This window comes from Manacus vitellinus, unplaced genomic scaffold (assembly GCF_001715985.3).
Source record: "Manacus vitellinus isolate BGI_N305 unplaced genomic scaffold, ASM171598v3 scaffold_19_pilon, whole genome shotgun sequence".
Taxonomy (NCBI): domain Eukaryota; kingdom Metazoa; phylum Chordata; class Aves; order Passeriformes; family Pipridae; genus Manacus; species Manacus vitellinus.
This window is the reverse complement of record NW_021939395.1, coordinates 10569312-10591210: the sequence shown is the minus strand read 5'-3', so window position 1 is coordinate 10591210 and position 21899 is coordinate 10569312. Positions and strand designations below refer to the sequence as shown.

General features: G+C 45.8%; 1 protein-coding gene across 1 annotated transcript; it reads left to right on the top strand.

Moving 5' to 3' along the window:
* Positions 1-16054: 16054 nt before the first annotated feature.
* HS6ST2 (heparan sulfate 6-O-sulfotransferase 2) lies at positions 16055-17683 on the top strand (the record flags this gene model as incomplete). The annotated part of the gene is given in 2 exon segments (XM_008930763.3): positions 16055-16105; positions 16107-17683. Coding segments are annotated over 2 exon segments (762 nt in total), but the record flags the coding sequence as incomplete, so codon positions are not given.
* Positions 17684-21899: the final 4216 nt, after the last annotated feature.

Here is a 21899-nt window from a genome sequence, read left to right as displayed (position 1 = left end):
GGTGGGTGCTCTGCCCCCCAACCCAGCTCCATCTGCAAGGTGCCCTGATGACCTAGTGTGGACAGGGGAGCCCCTGTCAGCCCACAATTAATTAACTAGGAGAACCATGAATTCTGGAAGGCATCAGAATTAATTTCTTTCTTACTTGCCTTTTTTCTCACTGTTTTTGTTAAGGAATTCATTCCATGTGCTCATGGAAATATCCTGGTGAGGCTTGAAGAGCTGAATTACAAGGAAAAAAAGCCTCTCATTTTGCACCAGCATTTAGCTGATGAAATGTAAAGATGCAATGAGCTGATTAGTGATTCTGGTAATGTAATTAATGCCTCTGTTCTCTCATACGTGCAGAGCTGGAGGTCGAGCTGAGCACTCAGTGAAAATTTGCCCTGAATGCGCAGTTCAGTGTGCTCAAAGTTATTGCTCCCTCGTTATGATTCCTCCAGTAATTCCAAATTAAAGTTGATATACTTGTAAACGAAAAGCAGGGCATGCTTATGAATTGCAAGGGCTGGAGAATTCGGTTGCAAGATGTGAATGTTAATGTCACTGATCAGCCACGGACTGAGAGGGAAGGACTGGAGCAGAGTAAACACCTTGGTGGCTGTCTCTCCTGCCAGATGCAGAGCTGGTGGCAGGGCCTGTCTTGAGTCCTTGTCTGCACTTCCCTGGCTGCTACAGGCAACCAGCCTCACATGGTTCTGCTGCTTACATCTTCTTAACACCGCAACCGTCATAAACCATTTACATAATTCCCAGTCTGAAGCCAAGCTCAGATGAGCTCATTTTTGCATGCAACATGATTTTGGCACGCCTTACATGAAACTTTTATCTTATTTTTTTTTTCTCCCCCATTTTTAATAAACATCACATTATCAAAATATTAGTGACGCCGGATTTGCCGCCGTTGGTTTACCATAGATAACAGCATGGAGTGTTCTTTCCGTTCTGATTCAATAGTGCATGACAAGGGAATCCAATTTGTTCAGATTTAGATGACATGCCTCCAATTATGTAATTCCATTAGGAGGTGCCTGCAGCCAAGTCTGTGCTCACAGTCTCAGCAGACATAACTCTAATGGGACGTGTTGCAATATTGCTGTGTGCTAAGCACAACCCTGATAGAGAGCACGACCTGTCTCCCAGTCGTGTTTGTGGGAATGGAGAACATGAAAAATGGTCCAGCTGTACTTGGGGCTCTAATCTGGCAGTAAGTTATGTCACTACAAGAACAAAGCTTTGCAATGAAAGGCGAATTTGCAATGGCTATATATTTTATGTATTCAAAATCAGTCAGTAAATGCAGCACTTTGAATATGATCTTATATTCAATTCCATAAATGGAAGATATATTGGTTGCAGTTTTTCCTCTTGAATAGCATCTCAGATTCCTATATACTTGGGAATGTTGGATATTTATGAGAATATAAAGCAGTGATGAAAACATAAGACTAAATCTTAGCACAGTTACAACTTGCTTTAAATTATTAATCTTTAAGAAGCATGATAAAAAATTCTACTATGCAAATTCTGTGGGACTGGGGTTGGCGTACATACCCGTTACCATAGAACTATCTAAATAATGTTTTTAGAATAATTGTGTAATGTTGATGCAGAGTTACAGTTTCTGCAGGCAGGAAAAGGCAATTCTAGTGGCAGATCTGTCTCCCCAAGAAGTGGGATGTAACACCACTCATAAATAAAGCTGTTTAGATGAATTTAGCGTCACTTGCAAATCAGAAGATTTCCTCAATGCCTTTGGGTAACACGGATCAGGCAGTGTTTGGTTGGGCTCAGCTCTCTGAGAACTGGGAAAGGGTGGGGTGGGGCATGTGGGATGTATTTTTGGTAGAGGATGCTCAGACCTGTGGAAACTGCAGGAATTTAAAGACATTTAATAGCCATAAAAGGGTCGAAGCTCTGACAACCATAAGATATCTCTTGCTCAGTCTTGCCCTGTGTTTGGGTTGGACATGTAGGCAGGTCCATTCCATGAAGTTGGGATGTGAACTGTACACCCCACCTCTGTTGGCCAGTACTAACTAGGGCTTGGCCAAACAGATAGTATTTAAGTATATAGCTGTTATTAAGAAGAAAAACTCCCTAATTCTTGCTCTGGGAAAGTATGAGCGATAGCATCTCTACTTTCATAATCTTTTGCAGTTCTCACATGAATATATGAAAGAATTTAATAATGTTCTGGGTTTGAAAATGGTCATGCATATGTATACATCATCTTTAAAATCTCTCTCCTCTGACTTTCTTTCCTCTTATTTATGTTGAGAGAGGAAGCCAGCAAATGATTGCAATGTATGATGCATCCAATATCACCTTTCACATAAACAGAAAAAATATGCTTCTTCTGTTGATGTGATGAGACCAGGATGCATTTAAGTGTCTAGAGAAAGTGTCATTTTGTTTAAAATAATGTGAAGAGAAGCCCAGTCTCAGTATGTTGAAATGAGTTATGGAGGTGCTGCTGTTTTAATGACAGGATGGTGGAGATGTAGCTAAAGATGCTGCTGTTGCACCTGAGCCCTGGCCCAAATCGCTGCTATTGTGAGCCCTTTCACACCCACTGCTCTTGTCCATGTTCCTGCACAGATGCTTTGCCAGAAACCCCCACTCAGGTGGTATTTGACTGTGTATTAATCTGGCTCCTCGGTGGATTGCTTAGCCTGCAGATATAATGGAGTATATCAACCTCAGTTCAAAACCCAGTGTAATTCCATGGGAATGAATTGTTCGGATAAATTTGGTAGAGCACAGTTTCTTAATCTACTAAATGGGAAAAGACACTGCTGCCTGCAATTTGGGAATAAATTAGATTACTTTAGATTAACCCCTCCAGGGATGGAGACCTAGGAAGAGGCTGTTGCTGCTCAGACAGTTGATTTTCAGGTTTATTTATTGCAGCAATCCAGCTGCCAGTGTGACTGAGAGCAAAGCCTGTGCCGCTGTGGTGCACTTCATCATGCTCTGGAGCACCTGTTTGCTGAGTTCAAATGTGAAAGCATCGATCTGCTGCAAACCAGGCCATGTACCCCGGTGTTGGGGATGCCAGACGGTGCTTTGGCTTCTCTCCCTGGGAATCAAATACCCGGGTGGGTTTTCCTTGGTTTTCAGGGGCTCCCTGGAAAGTGTTTGTGAAGGCAAGCTCAGTCCTTGGATCCCTTCAGCTCTACAAGCGCCCTGTTTGGTTCCCTTTAGGAAGAGGTTCTCCAGGTGGGCTCAGAGGGCCACCATAGGTCTCACCATCCTCATCCCTGGATGCCAACGTGTCGCTGGATTAAGTGAGCAAACCTGCAAGCAAGATACAGAGCCCCCATGGCAAATGCTGTTGTGGCTGGCGGGGTGAGACGAGCATCACTGTCCATCTGCAAAGCTGGTGCTGGCCCCTCCATCTGCGAGTCTGCGCTCCTGGATACATTTCAAAACAGAGCAGGAAAAGCCTGGGGTCCAAAGGGACTATGCCTTGGCCCATGCATCATCTCCCTTTGTCTGGTGCCTGCAGGAGTACTTCCACATCCCAGGGGTGTCTGCACAAGGGTGAATGGTGAGAGCAGAGCTGGTGTTCCCAGCGCTGTGCCAGTGCAGGGGCACAACAGGAGGGGTGCCCGTCCTCGGAGACCTGGCTGGAAGCCAGCCTGGTGCTGACAGTGAGAGGAGGAGTTATTGCTCACTACTGCGAGCAGTGAGAGGAAATGTTCAGTGTATTGCTTTCTGGGACACCTTCCCAGAAAACGTTTCCTTTTGGTAATTACAGCACTGATGCCATAAGCCCCGACAGTGGCTCCCCTTTAGTGGAGATGAATGGAGTGGAGTATCAGGAAAGCTCTCCAGGATTCAGTTTGGCCACAGACTGTTAAATCAAGAGCCTGTTCAATGAGGGCATCAGCCTGGCAAGGGCACAGCCTGGCCAAACACAGCTGGGAGTGACAGCTGAAAACTCACCGTGTTTGCTGCTTGAACTCCAGGGATGCTGCTACATCTGCCCCCCAGGAATCACTGGACCCACACCCTCTCCCTAGTGCATTGTCAGAACTGGATTATAAACTCCTCAAAATAAGAAGCACATTTGTCATGGTGCTGTAAATCCAGAAGATGAGTGTTCATCCCATTGTTCAGCATGGGGTTTACAGAAGAAACGTGCAAGCCACAGGGTGGACCCAGCCTGAGCTGGGTCTTCTCTGGGCTGTGGCTACATCCAGTACTGGTCCATTTGTAGAATTGTGATCAGCTGAAGGTAGTCCCAGATCCTGCTTGTCCCCCTCCACATTGTATGACGTGTGATGATGTTCCCCTGTGTGGCTCTTGTTTCTTGAATTATACTTTATGTTTTATAAGAGGAGGGAAATAACCACGTGAAAGTGCAACTCTTATCTCAGGTACTGCGTTTTTTTGGCAGGATGGTAGACCAACAAGTAGGAATGGAAAAGCTTCTGGCTTTGCTTCTCTGTTATTCCCTGGTAACGTGGGACTTGGCACTGATGGATCCTGAAGGGACACTTGTTCCATCCTGTCCCTTCCCCTTGGGGACACCCTCTGGGAGGACTGCTGAGTACACAAGATGGGAAGAGGAGAAAATCTTGGGAATTATAACTTATATGAGTGGAGTTCAATGAGGAAGTTCCAATGAATACAAACGCACTGTGCCTTTGCTTGTGGGAGGAAAACTTGGGTTGAATTTCCACTCCCAAAGCTGCCCTCCCGGCATCACAAGGTTTTGGGGGTTCAGCTGGATAAGGGAGATGCAGTAGAGACAGGACTTGGAGCTGCTGATTGGTGAACTGTAAATTTGAGCTGGAAAATGTGGCTGTACTGTAAAATTCAGGACACCATCTGTTTCATTGCTTGCTTGCAGTAACATTTGTACTTGATAATTAAAATGTCACACAGATTTTTAGCCAGCATAATCCATGGAGGAGTAAGAACTGTGTCTTCTGAAAATCGTTCAAGAGATGCTCGCAGATAGGAATGATGCTGTTTTGAACCATCTCTTGCTGCTCAGAGGAGTTTTGCTTTTTTGCTGTTTTTTTCTGTTTATTCTTTTTTTTTCCTCCATATTTTGAGGAGGAGGCTAGAGGAGTAGGAGGCTAGAGGAGTAGGAGTAATGACAGATTCTTTTGGAAGGAACTGTGAACCTTAGTGAATGACCCTGAATGTCATGTGATTTATTTTGCTTTAGGTTTATCATACTGGGGCTGGGCTGGTGATGCCTCTCCTGGTTTTCTTCTGGCAGGGGTAGGTTAGCTTTGACTTCAACTGAAATCAGCTTGGGGTTTCTCAGCTAACCTAAGCAAGATGTTCCTTCAGCTGAGGGTTCAAAGTGCTGCCTGCTTGGTTCTCTGTGGATGGTGAGGGCTGGGAGCTCAGGGCTTAAAGGACCACAGCAAGAAGCCACTCAGAAAGGTCAGATCTTGACCCAAGCTTGTGCTACCCTCATGATGAGAGAGCCAGAGCAAAAGGTAAAGCAAGTAACATTGTTTGTGGGCAGTGGAATCAGGTGCTTTTTGCATAGTGGTGCCAGTTCTGCTGGCACAGAGAGGAGCTGGGCTCCTCTCCTTGCCCAGCCCAGGTTGCTGCCTCTCCTCTTTATGGTGGCCTCAGACCAGCTGCCACTTTGGCTGGAGTTTGCTTCATGGCACTGAAAAGATGCAAAAATTGAATTTGCTTTTGACTGTCCACAAGCAGGATTTTTATTGTCTTAATGCTACAGATTAATTAACAATATAGGAGGCATCAGAAATCCAAAACCATGCTATGTGTCTGAGCTGATTCCTGTGCTGAATGTGCTGTTGCTGACCCCCAGGAAAGCATCTGATGAGGTTTTGCCAACTCAGTCTCCAGTTTCCTGACACATCACACACTTGGACTGTGTGGATGGTTCTCCTCTGAGTACAATATGATGGATGCATCCCTGCATTGGTTCAGGTTGTATAAGAGGCTAAAGTGGCATTTTCCATTAACATGGCTTACTAAGGACATCGTCCTAATTCAGACTGAGTAAAACATGCTTTTGCTAAATGTTTGGGGTGGAACTAGCAGATATGGGAAACAAGATGTTCTGCACATCTTGTAATGTTTGCTTAGTGTCGCTTGCTTAGCTGATGCAAAACCCCTCCCAGCTGAGCTTTGACACAACAAATGCATCCACAAAGTTTTATTAGAAATGCACTCCATGCTAGAGTTAGAAAGCAGTAGAAGTGGAAAGTAGTCCATTGCTATTAGAAATGCTATTCCATGAAAATTTAAAATCCAGTTATGTCAACTGTGTGTGAACATGATTTTTAAAATCCTGGTCTGCTGGGAGGCGGTTGGAGCTCAGTGCTGCGGTGCATCGATCTGTGCCACGGGTAACTAGTCAGGATTAAAGATGAAGTCTGTGGAGGAACTGCAGTGAGAACCTCAGAAACACTTGCCAGCCAGCGAGTTGCTTTCGGGGCTGTGTCCCGTCTTAAATCAAACATTCTGATGACATCTCAGCATCCATGCAGACCTCCTTGTACGTCAGAGCTCAGGTCCTATCCTTGCAGGATCTAGTCCTGTGCTTCTGCCAGAAGACTGTATTGTAATGTGTGAGAGAGGGTTTAAAATATTCTAATTGTCTGCTATGAAATTACAGTTTTGTTCCCTGGAGTAGAAAAGTGAGTTAAATCATTAATGCCACGAGTCTCAGTGATGATTACGGAAATGTTTGCAAGTGACTTAATCAGTATAGTTTGTCTGAGTGGCCCATTTTAATATTATTGCACTGATTAAGTTTTCTTAGCTAATATGTGTTTCATTTCCAATTCAATTAAATGAGAATCCCCTTCCATTACATGATATTACTGGAGTACCCTAGTGGGGCAGGAGCACACTTGGTATTTTCAATTGATACAGATTTCTTCATTATACAGTCTCATGGTGCTCAGTGGAATCAATGAGAGCTGAAATTAAAACTGTAGCAAGTTGCAGCTGTAAATACACTGTCCATTCCTCTATCCCTCTTTTAACATCAGGCTGAGTATATATTAGTATCAGCTCATTAGTTACATTGCAAAGACGTTTTCAACAGATGCCTGCCTTTGACAAAATTTTAGAAAGACTGGGAACGATTTTCCTTGGATTTCTATATGCCCGGTAATTATGATAAGCAAAAAAAGTTACATTAATGTGCCTTTTTTAGATGCTATATATCGTCAGTTTAGTTTTTAAAAGCACTTCTGTGTAACCTATCGTGGGATGTATTAACCAGCGTAGGGAAGATTATCTGCAAATGACTTGTGAAGGAATTACCATCAGCCTTAAGTGTTCTTTCGTGTGAGCCAAACCTCCTCCTTTTATGTATTATTGAAGAGAATTGATTGAGCTCTGATATAGTAACAAATGATTTTATAAATACCTCTCTGGAGTTAATTTCCCATTGTGGGATATGCAGAGCTCTTGGGGCCGATGCATGATCTTTTTCTTGAGAGCTCCAGTGTTGAGGTGGGGATGTTCAATAGTAGGTACTTTCATATACAAAGGAATTGGGAGGGGTGTTACTACAGTTCAAGCAGCGATTAGGAAATTGTGACGGGTACTCAGGAAATAGGATAAATCACAACTTCTAAATACACATTCATGCCTTCGTAAAAAAGAAAAGTGTGCGTGTCAAGCTAAGACAGGAGAAGCCCTCTGTACCCGCCTCCTTCTGGATTGTATTAAAATTTACAAAACTTACAAGGGAAGCACGCAGGGTTCAGTGATCTCCTGCTTCACGTGAACCCTGTGGGTGGCTGGTGGCTGGCAGGACAAGTGTTCCCAGTCCCAGGGGACATTGTGTAGGTTTGGCGTGGCAGCCCCTGTCTCATTTCTCTGCTTTCGTGCTGCTCTGTGCAGCCATGCATCAGCTCGTGCCCTCTGCTTGCACGCACAGGACACAGCAGAGCCTTTCTGAAGTATTGGTTTTATTCAATTATTAAAAGTATTTTCATCCGGTCGGAGAGTATGGGGCTTTGTGCATTTAAGACGTAGCTAAAATATATGAAAATATATATGGATAGAAGGATAAAGTTTTTTCTGTAATGCTAAATATATGCTTTTTATAAACAAGAAGTTGGATTTTTTTTTAATTTTTTTTTTTTTTTTTTAGAATATAATAAATATTTTAGCGTAGTTATTCTGGCTCCAAAAGCGCAATGAAAATGTTAGCCTTGGCATATCAATCGTGCTTTACAGATGACTGTAATTTCCTGAATGTCAAAACTCCAAATTTCTCTACTAAGCAAACTTTTCAGTGGCAAAATAGATTGCCTCCATAATATATCACTGTGTGCAAGAAAAAATGAAATCTTTATGTACTGTATTATGAATCAATGAGGCATTAAGATTCTTGGAAGGGTGAGTGGACTCTGGAAGATGAAAAACTGCCACTATTCCCTCTCTGTAAACCACTGCTTATGGAGTGTAGGCTTTGCAAACCTCGATCCTCGCCGCCGCAAAAATATCAGTTACACGTTGAAACCAATTCCTGCAGCGGCATTTAGATGGGGTAAATACTGTTGTACAGATCTGATTTATAGCAGCATCCTGTGGTTTTTTCACCAGCTCTGTTGCAGTGGGCTCCTTTTTGCTTTGGGATATCTCCGTGCTTTTTAATGAATCTGTGAGCTCTGTGATCAGGGAGATGCTGTGCCACACCTGGAAGATGCTGTGTGATGCAGCTCTGGGAGATGTGAGCTCCAGGAGACAGGGACAGTTCCTCACACTGGGAGTAGGAAGGTGCTCCTGGTACTCTGTGGGCTTCAGAGCTCGATGTTTCAAAAGACGCTGCTCACGCTGTTACTTTTCCTAGTGTGTATTAAGGACAAAATTCAGCTCTGCCTCCTGTGTTTTTAAGGGATAATCAGCCTAGACAAGAAAAGCACTTTCCATAGCCAAGGCCTTGTGTGCTGCCAGCACCAGCATCACAAATCCGGCATCACCCGTACTGCAGCTCAAGGGAAGCATGGCATGTTCTTATGCTGATGCTCCTCTGTCACATTCTCTCTCCTTTCCTTGGGTTTTACCTCGATGTGTAGCCTGGGGTCTTGGCACCACTGCTGCCCTCCATCAAGATGCCTTTGTCATATAATTAAGCTCACCAGTGGGAAGCTTTGCTGCTCTGTGATGAAAGATGGGTGTTTCCAAAGGGTAGTTCAGTCCTTTTCCCAGCAGGTCTGGTGGGTGGGATGAGTCTGGGCCCCTCTGCCCAGCGTTGCCACCCTTTCCCGTGCCAGACTCTGGGCTGGAGGCAGTGGATTGGGGACTGGCGCCAACGGCTGAGTCACTCTTCTGTTTGCTGAGTCTAAAAACAGAAACTTACTTCTCTTTTTATGCTCCACTAAAGAAAAAATAAGTAAAAAGGCCACTGTTCTTGCTGAATTGGTTGTGAGCAGGGGTATCCTGCAGAGATTTTAATAATACAGGCAATTATGAAATTAATACCACTCTGGCAGATCTGCAGGGCAGCTCTCCCCTCCACAGGCAACGCTGTGGACAATTAGTTTGTGCGTGAGGGTAGCTGGGAGCATGTGTGCGTGTGTGAGGCTGCATATTTTTTACTTGTTTAAAGCCTTATTTTCATTATCTTTGTGTGCATATGCCATGCCTGCACATAAATGAACGTGCACCTTGAGCTGCAAAATCGCTGCCTTCCTCTGTGCTTGAAATGCTTCTTTTCTGCAGATCTTTCCTATTTGGTAATTTTACAAGCAATGATGGGCTGGTGTAATTGCTGTTCTTGAAAAATCCAGCTCCTTTTTATGGGTTCCTCTGGCACTTTTCTCCTGCTGCCGTTGCTGTGGGTAGGCTGCTGGCTTCCTACCCCCACCATTAGTGTTTCTAGACAAAACATCTCTGTGATTCATTGGGTGCTGATAGAAGTGAAAACATAATGATTACTTAGAGGAAATGTAAATTTACATTTTCTAACGGCTTTAATTCACAGTTCTGAAATACTTATCTCCTTTCCTCCGAGGTCCTTGTTCGGAGCTAATGCATGATTTGCCTCTGCCACCCTGAGACTCAGAGTAAAAGAATATAGTCCGTGTACTTTTGCAGGCTGCTGCAGTGAAAAGGGGTGTTTGTTCCTCCTCCTCCTCCTCTCCCTCCCCATAATCTGTATCCTTCACTTCTTTAATTGATTTGTTCATCTAGATTTTACTACACTTTGAATTTCGGATGAGGCGGAGCTGGAAGTTTAGTTTAATTGGAATGACTGAATGAAGAGAGGTCTTGTAGGAACAAGTAGGAGCCAGCCCTGGGTCTGTTTGCTCAGCAGGAGCTGCACTGAGGTCCCTGGGGAGAGGAGAGAAGGGGAGCAGACCTGCTCAGATAACCCTGTAAGCACCATGAAGGTGGCAGGGTAGGATCTGGCAAGGGCAGCTGGTCTGTGGATCCTGGACGTGGAAGCAGCCACAGGACACTGGGCATCAGATCTTCTCCCTGTAGCTCCCGGAGAACATGACAGCCCCCCTTGCTCATCACCCACTCCGAGGTGGGGCCTGTTGCCCTTGTGTGTGGGGCCCGGGGCGCTGGGAGCACTGCGGGAAGCCCACGGGCGATGCTTCTCGGCTGCTGCCATTGCCATCCACATCACTGCTGCGAAGCATCTGGGACCAATCTGGAGTGGATGCAAACATTTGATTCCCAGCGCTGCCTCAGTGAGCTTGCCAAATATTTTGGCCTCATCTCTGTGAGTTGTGCTCTGTGGGAACAGCTCTTGGCAGGGAAGAAGTATTCCCATTTTGGGGGGAGGTTCCAAGCGTGGATGGTTGAGGCAGGAGAGGCTGTCACCAGGATGCTCACCCCTGTCCTTTTAATTGTGTCTCTAGGTGACAAAGTTCGTTAAGAATCTGAATGAGTCACAGTATTAAATGAATGCTTTGCCTCTCTCTGAGTGATCTCCAAACAGATGCCTGCCTCCAACAAATTAGGCAGCAGGGGTATTTCTGTTGGAGGAACAATTTGCGGTATTAGCAAATCAAATTCTCAGTGGGCCACTGTTGATGGGAATTAACCTCACCTTCTGGGAGCGAAGCACTCGGCACCCGACGTGGTGTAATTGAGTTTGACTTCTCGGAGAGATGTGGTGGGAATGATTGATCGGCGGGGAGACCCTCTGCCAAAGATTAAAATCCATCAGCAGCTTCAGAGCCGTGCGGGGAGGGTTTCTGAGAGCAGAACAAGGAATGTGAGACTCATGCCGTTCATGATCCTGACCTTCCATCATTGTCCGTGACTTTGCTGTCAAATAATCCCAAGCGGGGACATTTTCTGAGCTTTTTGGGGTGAGGGGGGAGTGCAGGAGCCCGCCTGCAGAACAGTTTCAGTTCACTGCTGGGAGCAGCAGAGGAGATCCGTGCATGTGGTCACAGTGTAGGAGCATCTTCCTCTGGTCAAATGAGCTGAGTGAGACAAGTTGGTGTTTCAAAAAACCCCCAGATTGCTCAGCTTTTGAAAGAATGAGTATGTGACTACTCTTTTGTAAATGAGCTCTGTGGATTTCCATTCAGCAGCGTGAGCAGTTTGTGGGGAACAGGGGAAGGACACCAATGTCCTTGTGCTGCTTGCCGGCTCTGGTGATTGTGCATTGTTTCTGGTGCCGGAGCACCAACCCTATGATTATTTCTCTTTTTTTGGTAGCTCAGTCCTTAGTCCTTTGCATGATATGCTGAATCTGTGCTGCAGGGTTTTAGTTCATTTTATTTGCATTTCTGCTGGATGTGGTACAAATCTCATCTGTCCCTTTGCCCCCGCCCATTCAGAGGGAACTTTCAAAATATCCGTCTTGGTTTCACACTGCCCTGTTAATGTACTGCAAAGTCCATGGACCAGGGGGGAAAAAACCTCCCAGAGTAGGAAACATTCCCATATTTCCTTGCCTCCATCTCCACCCAAAGAGATGGAGATGCTTGTTCAAAATTGCCTCCTATTCACTGCACAAGCCCCGTTTGCAACTCCAAACGTCCTAGCCAGGCTTATCATCTGTATGAGCTTGACCTAGATACAAGCTGGTGTGCTTGAGCCAGCTTAAAACATAACCTTACTTTTGCCTGGTGAATGGGACTGCTCCAGTACTTTCCCTGGAAATCATAGCTCTGCTTCTGAAGCCCTGTGCTAAAGCTGTGTTTCCCTGGGTTAGTTTGTCCCCGAGCATAGCCTGGGGGGAGATTGGGATGTTCCCAGGGCTGCCTTGCTCCCTGTGCAAAGGCTGTAGGTTTCTCACCCCCTGTAGCCTACAAAGCCCTTCTTGCCATAGCCTCATTTCTGAGCAGAAATGGGAAAAGGTCACTCAGTCCCTCACCTACTGATCCATTTGCTAATGGATGTAATGGTGAGTGGATGTTCAGCTTTCAGCTCCCCTCTCCAGCCCCTTACCTCATAGCTCCATCAAGCCAGGCTCGGGTTTCCAGGCTGAAGGCATGGCAGCTGCCAGCGTCTGACCTTCAGCCTCCCTCAACCTCAACAAGCAATTAAACAGCCAGGGCAGTGGGGTTGGGATGAGGTGTACCCTGACTTCAGGAGATTCTGACCCATTGGATGCTTAAGCAGAGTCACCTCCTCCTTCCCTCTTTTCAGCAGAGCAGCTCTGCAGGTGAAGAGCCCCTTGAGCACTGTGGTGTGGGTACCTGGGTATCCCTTCCCTGGCAGCTTCTTCAGGCTCTGAAATCTCTGGCTTTACTCAGTGCTGTCATCCCCTGGGGTTTCACACCTCCTCACTTGGACTTCAATTTTTTTTCTTTAATGATGCAATTAGAAGTTCTATACAAGGATTCATTAAAAAAAAAAATCACTCGCTTGGAAAAACAGATTTTCATTCTTCCCCTGTGTTTGGCAGAGGTGGGGAAAGGGGAATAGTCACCTGGTAGCTCAGGGACATACCAGAAACAAATGACTGTCACACCATCTCACATTCCTGATGCCTTCAGGGTCAACCTACTTTGTGAGTTGCCCTGGAGCTCCTTTTGTTTTCTGCTTCATGGGCACCCAGCTCAACTTTGACAGAAAAGCTGTTTTTCTGGTGAGTGCAACTCTAAGTTGGAGGGATGATTCACAGTAGTTTGAGCTCTACCTGCAAACATGTTGTCTCGGGCTCTGAAGCACAAACTTCATGGAATGGGCAGGAACTCAACACCCCCTTGTTAAGACGACAGAAAGAACAAGCTGTTACATACAGAGCTAAAAATAATTGCAAAGCTTTGAGTCTTCCTCCCCGTTGCAGCAGAATGATGCTCAGAGTGCTGATGGACGATTCCATCTCTGGCACGGCTCTGACTTGACGATGCATTAAAGCTTTTGTGACTTTTTGAAGCTCAGTTCAGATGAATGCAGAGCAGCACGGCTGCTTTCTTGGAGCTGCCATGATTCCTAACTTGGAGGAAATGGCTTGGGGCAAACCCAAAAGCTGGTGTTCCCAGAAGGGTCAGCTCCTTTTTCAGTAGAATTTTAATAGGCAGACTTAAGAAGGGGGGAAATGCACAATGTAGCTGAGATTGGCCCAGCAGCTGACAAAGCATCTCTCTCTAAGTCATTTCTTGAAAGCAGGATTCAGCTGGGAAGTAACAACATGGAATAAATAACAGCAATGAGCATGTTTGCAAGGAGCTGGTGCTCAGGCCAGGTAGGACATGGGCTCCATCTGGGGCATCCCATAAGTAGCCCTGCCAATGGCCTGGCATCCCCAAGCACAGGGTGCTGAGGGACAACCAGACACCTTCAGGCTCACTGCAGAGTCCAGTGAGCATCTTTACTCAGCCTCATCTCCTGGTCTCCCTGGACTGCAGCGTTTCTCCCTGACAGGTGCTGATGGAGATATCCAGAGGGATGAGGCTGCCGGCCACCCAGGCTGACGGTGATTCCTTACGACACAGCCTCTTCCACCAACACACAAGTTTTTATTCATTCTTTTGTTTTTACAACAGCAGCCAAGGGAGATGCTTTGTCATCGCCGCCTGTGACCAAAGGGCACAAAGGGAGAGTGGCTGAAGGGTTTGAACTATAATAAAATGCTTGCTGGATCGATCTTGGCTCAGGATTTGTTTCCCTTTTTGCATTAACTTCCCATTGATTTCTGTGATGACCTTAGAGCATATGGCTTGGTTGGCCCTCTCCCTCAGCTGGCAGCACCCCTGTGCCTGCACCCCACTCTCCTCCCAGCCTCGCTGAACTGCTGATGGGTCAGCTCATGCAAGGAGCTCTGGGGTAAGCAGGGCTTTGCTTTTGCCTCCTCAGTCATCAGATGTTTGTTGCTGAATATTAGTTGCTATAGTTAGTGCAGAGGTTAGTGCTATATGGTTGGGTTGTTATTTTAGTGCAGTATCCCAATAAACTAGATCCAAGGGTGAGAAGTCCTGACAGAATTTAAAGAAGGGGATTGAGTTGGCCCCAGAGATCCCCCATTTCTCATGTTGGGGACCCTGACAAGGCTGTGTCACTGCTGCACCAAAGGAGCCTGTGGCACAAGCATGACCAGGGACAGCTCCTGCTTGTGGGAGTGACTGGTTGAGGTGATGGTGCTCAAGGAAAGCCCTTTTCCTTTGGCAGGTCGGTTCTCCAATGCTACCAGAGACCTGCTGAGGTAAGACAGAGGTCTTGTAGAGGTCTCACTCATGAAAGTGAGCTTTGTTCTTGCTTCCTGTTACCTCCGACTCTTAGTGAAATCATTGAATGGCACTCTTGGGGAAAAGGACTTTCCTTGGGGTCATGCCAGGGTTTTGGCTCCTTTTGTTCTGTGAATCTGTGGCCAAATCCCTCAGAGGCAGGAGGGGTGACAGCAGCACTTGGATGAGGCTGGGGATGGTGATGGTGCCAATTGTGATGTCCTGGCTCCGAGTATGAGGTGCTGTTGTTTCCAGCCACTGATGCTGAACTGGGCTGCTTGGCTTTATTTGGTTTTGCATGTTTATTGTATTTTCTACTTACTCAATTATTTATGAGTGTGGATGTTCTAAGTAGGAAGAGGAATGGTGACTCTCCAGCTTTCCTTTCCCCTGTGCTTTTGGATCCTTTTTGTGCTTGCGATTCATTTTTTAGTCCACCCAGAGACAATTTTCTGTAAAACATTGACATCTAGTGGCTTTTCTGCTGAAGGAAGCGATAGGGAACAAAAGGTTGACTGAGGGATGGCCAGTCATGATGCCACTTGGGAAAGCAAATGAATATCCTTCTTCTCCTTACACGGCACCAAGGACACGACAATCACACCCCAAGGGCTCAGGGCTCCTGGGCACGCACTCCTCAGTGTCCTTGTACTGGAGGAGTGGCCTTCCCTGGCAGGACAATTTGCTTATTGAGCTACTTTAATTCTATTTACTTAAGCAGGTAGCTGGTATCCTGGCAGTGTTCCTCCAGCACCATTGCTGAGGCCATGGTCGTGTTAGTGAAGGTGCAAAAAGCATGTCCTTTGCATGACTTTAGGCTGTGACAGTGGACAACATGGTGTTTGATGGTGGATATTAATATGTAACCCAGAGTGAGCTCTTAATGCTATACCTATGGTTGAACTTGCAACTTTTCCAGCTGATGGGTTCCCTGAGGCAGCACGTGCCCTGCATGTGCCACCATCCTGTTGCTCCAAACCAAAGCCAGCACCTCCCTTGGAAACCTTTTCTCTTACAAAATGCTGCAATGCATCCTTTATTTTCCTGTTAGTCACTTAGCTCTCCTCTCTCATCGTTGCAGTCCTGTATTAAAAGAGCCAGAGCTACCTGTGTCCTGCTTGGGTTGGGGCTTACATCCTGGGAGATACTTTGATTATTCTCCAAGGTCTGGGGAGAGCATCAACTGGGACACCAGCAGGAGCATGTTGCCACACGGGCAGCCCAGCACAGAGGGAAATTTTGGGTTCCCCTCACCTTTGTAGAGGCAACACCTGTTAAACAGAGTTAGCTGTGTGTGTGCAGGTACATAACAACCTTCCCACTCCCCCCAGGAATTTGTTCAGCCATCCTTCACCCTGCAGAGGTGAGCGCACGGAGGAGCACTCTGCGGCAGGGCTCCGGAAAGCCTCTTAAGTGCATCTCTGGGTTCCTATTGATTTTGAACGTTAATTCGCTGTGTGCTGGAGACACACGGGACTAAACACTCTGTTTTCCTTTCCCCCTGGCAGGAATTTCTACTATATCACCATCCTGCGTGACCCCGTCTCCCGATACCTGAGCGAATGGCGGCACGTCCAGCGAGGAGCGACGTGGAAGGCGTCCCTGCATGTCTGTGATGGCCGGTCCCCGACCACCGAGGAGCTGCCCAGCTGCTACACGGGGGACGACTGGTCGGGCTGTTCCCTGCAGGAGTTCATGGATTGCCCCTACAACCTGGCCAACAACCGCCAGGTCCGCATGCTCTCCGACCTCAGCCTGGTGGGATGCTACAATCTGTCAGTCATGCCTGAGGAGCAGAGAAATAAGGTTCTGCTGGACAGTGCCAAGGAGAACCTGAAGCGCATGGCCTTCTTCGGGCTGACCGAATTCCAGCGCAAGACTCAGTATCTCTTTGAGAAGACTTTCAACATGAACTTCATCTCGCCGTTCACGCAGTACAATAGCACAAGGGCCTCCAGCGTGGAGATAGACAAGCAGACTCAGCAGCGCATCGAGGCCCTCAATTTTTTAGACATGGAATTGTACGATTATGCAAAAGACCTGTTTTTGCAGCGGTACCAGTACATGAGGCAGAAGGAGCACCAGGAGGCGCGGCGGAAACGCCAGGAGCAGCGGAAGATCCTGCGGGCAAAGCAGGCACACCTGAGGGAGCAGGGAGAGAACAGCTCCAGCACTGACTACATAGGGAACGTGGAGCGGTGGCGGCGGTAGTGGGGGGCACTCGCCGGGCACCAAAACGAAGCGGGACCCAACCCCAACCTGCAAATCGGAGACGACAAACGACGCTTCTTGAGGGTCCGAAGCAAAAAGAGGTTAAAAATGTTGCCTTTGCAGTTGCCTTTGCAGTAAATGTTGTACTGTACGTGGAACACTTAATCTTAGCGTGTAATTAAATTGTCCTTTTTAGGTTTGTTGGATTATTTATGAAATACGGGAGCCAAGTCGGCTCATCGGAAATGTTTGCTTGGACATTTATTTAAAAGAAAAGAAAGAAAAAAATTATCCTTAAATTAGCTATGAGTACAAAATGGGATGCTGGAAAATGTTTATGATGCTCGGCTGAAATCTATCTGGGAAGCAAACTCATGTCCTAATAACGAGCATTTAGCATACTCTCCCAATACAGTATACGAGCAAAACCTTTTCCCTTTGATTTTATCTTTATTTTAACAATGTGTTTTCAAGGGCACCAACTGCTTATGATATTTACCAAGTTAATGAATGGACAATGAAGAGAACAGTAAAGGTCTAGAAAAATTATTGACTAGTTTTATGTATAATATTGGCTTTTAAAATGAATAGAAGTAATTTCTCTAGTTATATAAATATTTAAAATTTTAAACTTTTTCTACCTACTGCTGTTTAGAGTTTTAAGCTTGATCTATCTCATATTAAAAAAAAAGGAAAAAAAAATCATACATAGTTTTCTGAACTCAATGCCAATGTTATAGACACTGTTTTGAGACTTTTTCAGGGCAGTATGATTTTAACCATTCTGGAAAAGTTGCAGCACACTCTCATGTTTGTTTCATAAAGCCTATTCTAAATTATAATCCTGTGACAGTGTCTCATTTTAAGTCTTTCTTACCCATTAGAATACATAATGCTGAATTTATCATTCCTTAATAATTGGTGGTATAAACTAGATGAAATTATGTTGCGGATATTTGTGTAGTGTCTTTAAAAAGTCATAAAACTCTCTAATCCCAGCAATATTATGAAGAGAATTGCTTAATGGAAGTAGATTTACACTTGAATTAGGATTTACTTCCAGTAAATCTTTGCTACACCAGATAAGAACAGGGCTTTTTTTTTTTTCCTATGCTCTTGAGCCCTTCTTAGCAATGACAGATGAGCGAGGACTGAAAATGATGGAAGCCAATTTTACCATAGCCATAGTTACATGGGATGAGAAGGTGTTGTGATGCCTGGGGTGCAGCAGCCTGCTCCCGAGCAGGCTTTGCTGGGACACAGGGTGCAGAGCTGGAGCCGGGCCGGGCTCACCCGCAGCCCTCCGGCCTCACCCAGACCGACAGGGAGAGCAGACGGGGCAGGTAGTACAAGGGGCTCCTATAAATCTCTATGCAAAAAAAATAAAAAACCTCTGCAAGGCTTGGGCTAGACATTCAGCAAGTTCAGAAAATCCATACACAGCCTGCAGCGCTCCCGAGCTTGGCACTGAACGGAGATCCCGGAGCGGGTGCGCAGATGGAGGCACCGGGAAAGGGCCCTCTGTGTCCCCGTGGACACGATGCTTACAAGGCTCACTTGCACTATTGCCTTTCACCTGTAATACTCTATACACTATGAAGGCAGGGGGGCAGAAGATGAGGCAGAAGGCTTTAAAACAATCTTACGGCTCCACGCCTAAGTTACTTGGAAGCCGTTTTCCATCTGATGTTGTGTGGCAGCCCAGGGGCAGAAATCCTGCCGGGGGCAAGCAGAGAGCAAAGCAGCAGCAAACCAATACCCTGCGTTAGCAGCTTCGAGAAGAGAATAACTTCATGTACAGCAATTTATTTTTTTTTTTAAATGAGAACTGCAGTTGTCAATATGATGTCTCGGTTGTATTTTGGTTTTTACGGGGGAAAATTTCATAAAGCCTATTCTAAATTATAATCCTGTGACAGTGTCTCATTTTAAGTCTTTCTTACCCATTAGAATACATAATGCTGAATTTATCATTCCTTAATAATTGGTGGTATAAACTAGATGAAATTATGTTGCGGATATTTGTGTAGTGTCTTTAAAAAGTCATAAAACTCTCTAATCCCAGCAATATTATGAAGAGAATTGCTTAATGGAAGTAGATTTACACTTGAATTAGGATTTACTTCCAGTAAATCTTTGCTACACCAGATAAGAACAGGGCTTTTTTTTTTTTCCTATGCTCTTGAGCCCTTCTTAGCAATGACAGATGAGCGAGGACTGAAAATGATGGAAGCCAATTTTACCATAGCCATAGTTACATGGGATGAGAAGGTGTTGTGATGCCTGGGGTGCAGCAGCCTGCTCCCGAGCAGGCTTTGCTGGGACACAGGGTGCAGAGCTGGAGCCGGGCCGGGCTCACCCGCAGCCCTCCGGCCTCACCCAGACCGACAGGGAGAGCAGACGGGGCAGGTAGTACAAGGGGCTCCTATAAATCTCTATGCAAAAAAAATAAAAAACCTCTGCAAGGCTTGGGCTAGACATTCAGCAAGTTCAGAAAATCCATACACAGCCTGCAGCGCTCCCAAGCTTGGCACTGAACGGAGATCCCGGAGCGGGTGCGCAGATGGAGGCACCGGGAAAGGGCCCTCTGTGTCCCCGTGGACACGATGCTTACAAGGCTCACTTGCACTATTGCCTTTCACCTGTAATACTCTATACACTATGAAGGCAGGGGGGCAGAAGATGAGGCAGAAGGCTTTAAAACAATCTTACGGCTCCACGCCTAAGTTACTTGGAAGCCGTTTTCCATCTGATGTTGTGTGGCAGCCCAGGGGCAGAAATCCTGCCGGGGGCAAGCAGAGAGCAAAGCAGCAGCAAACCAATACCCTGCGTTAGCAGCTTCGAGAAGAGAATAACTTCATGTACAGCAATTTATTTTTTTTTTTAAATGAGAACTGCAGTTGTCAATATGATGTCTCGGTTGTATTTTGGTTTTTACGGGGGAAAATAAAACTGAAAGGCACTGCTGTAAACAGGACTTAACTGTGGGCGAGCTGGAGGCCTGTTGCAGGAGGTGCATCTTGTTTTTATGCTGTGGTGTGCATGGTTTACAGAGACTAGTTGCATTTTCTTTGTGTATACTGTTTATTGTATATAGGGGATGTACGAATATAAGGATACCATTTTGTCATAACCATATCAAATTCTACTGATTTCCACCGTAGACGCTGTCTTATTGTGTAGATTTACAGGCCAATCCACTGACTTTGATTGTGTAATTTAACAATAGAACTGATAAATAAAATTTAACTACAGACTTCTGATTTTCATGTGCTTATTTCTTTTTCTGACGGCGTGTTGGGAGCTGTGCAGTTCAGAATGAATGGTAATTCCATGAATGAAATAGCAGTTGACAGCAAGGACATGAGTTTGAAATCATGGCTTTTCTGAAGTGTATTTAAACTACAGTTTTCAAGGGCAAAGCCACTGTGGACTTTCTCTGGTTCAGGAGTTACTGTGGAGTTATGGCTGCTTTTCTGAGCAGTCCTCAGAAAAACAAGCTGTGGTCCCTGGTGATTTTAAGTATGATTGTCAATGTTCTGCAGCATTAAGGAATTCTTTCTCTGTGTGTACATATATGTGTGTTTATGCATATGATTTTTTTTTTCCTTTATGTGATAACCCTCTGTTTTTGCTCCAGGAGGAGGCTGCATAGCCACTGACTTCCAGTGCATCCTGCTGTATCACTCCTGGGGACATTTTTAAACACACACACAAAAAAAAGACAAAACCAGAATTGGATGCAAAAGCAGGTAAGAATTAATTAAGTCATAGTGCCCCAAATCAAATAGAAAAAATCATATTGTAGAATCACAGAACCATAAAATGGTTTGGATGGGAACAGACCTTAAAGCTCATCTAGTTCCAACCCCTCTGCCATGACAGGAAAACCTTCCACTAGACCAGGTTGCTCCAAGCTCCATCCAGTCTGGCCTTGAACACTTCCAGGATGGGGCAGCCACAGAGCAACCTGTGCCAGGGCCTCACCCTCACAGGGAAGAACTTCTTCCTAATATCTAGTGTATATCTGCCCTCTTTCAGTTTGAAGCCATTAACCCTTGTCCTGTCACACCATGCCCTTGTCACAACTTCCTCTCCAGCTCTCTTGGAGCCTCTTCAGGTACTAGAAGGGGCTCTGAGTTGTCCCCAGAGTCTTGTCTTCTCCAAGCTGAACAACCCCAGCTCTCTCAGCCTGTCTCTATAGCAGAGGTTCTCCAGCCCTCTGAGCATTTTCTTGGGCAGAGATGCCATAAAGATACTTGTTTAGAATTTGGATGAAGGCATTTTTGTCTTGGTGGTTGTAAAAGATCCACAGGTTTGCCAGACTTGCAGCAGGACAGTTGACATGAAGGTGTCTGTGGGAGACCTTACCTTGACCTGGTTGAATTCCCCTGCAAGGACAGAGCTGCCCTTCCTCTTCCAAGTACCTGCAGGGACATCTTACCTCTGTGAGCCTTTTTGAGTCATGGGGAGTGGGGAATGGAAAGGTCTGCCAGCAAACTTGCATTTGACTGCCTTTATAGACAGGTCTATGACTGCACTGAGAGCTGCTGGTGGAGCTGCTAATGGGATAGAGGTCATGCAAGATGCCTCCCTGCAGCTAAAAAGCACCCATCAGTGGAGTCTGGCATAAAACTAATTGGGATTGCCTTTGGAATGGAGTACTTTGACAGCTGAGAAAACTGTTACTTTAGGAGAGGAAGAATGGAAGAGGAGGGGATGTGTTTGGACAAAGTTCAGAAACTGAGGAGCTACAGCAGTGAGTAAAGTGACTTTCAAACCCTCTGGTGAGTTTTGAAAAGCCTGGAGACACGTTAAGAAAATTCTTCTGAGCACCGAAATACTTCTTAAGTTTGCAGGGATAGAAAGGGATGTCAGCACCATTGGCACTCCCAGCATCAGCCTGGGGTAGGCAGTGCAGAGCCAAGGGCTGCACTGGAGATGGAGATGTGTTTTGGTTCCTTTTGCTCTCCAAAAGATTGGGAAGTTGATACCTGTGAGACCTGTGTGGCCTTGCAAAGGGTTGCATTCGGGACTAATAGTTTGGGACTGAAAGTTTTCCTAAAGGGTCCCCGGTACGCA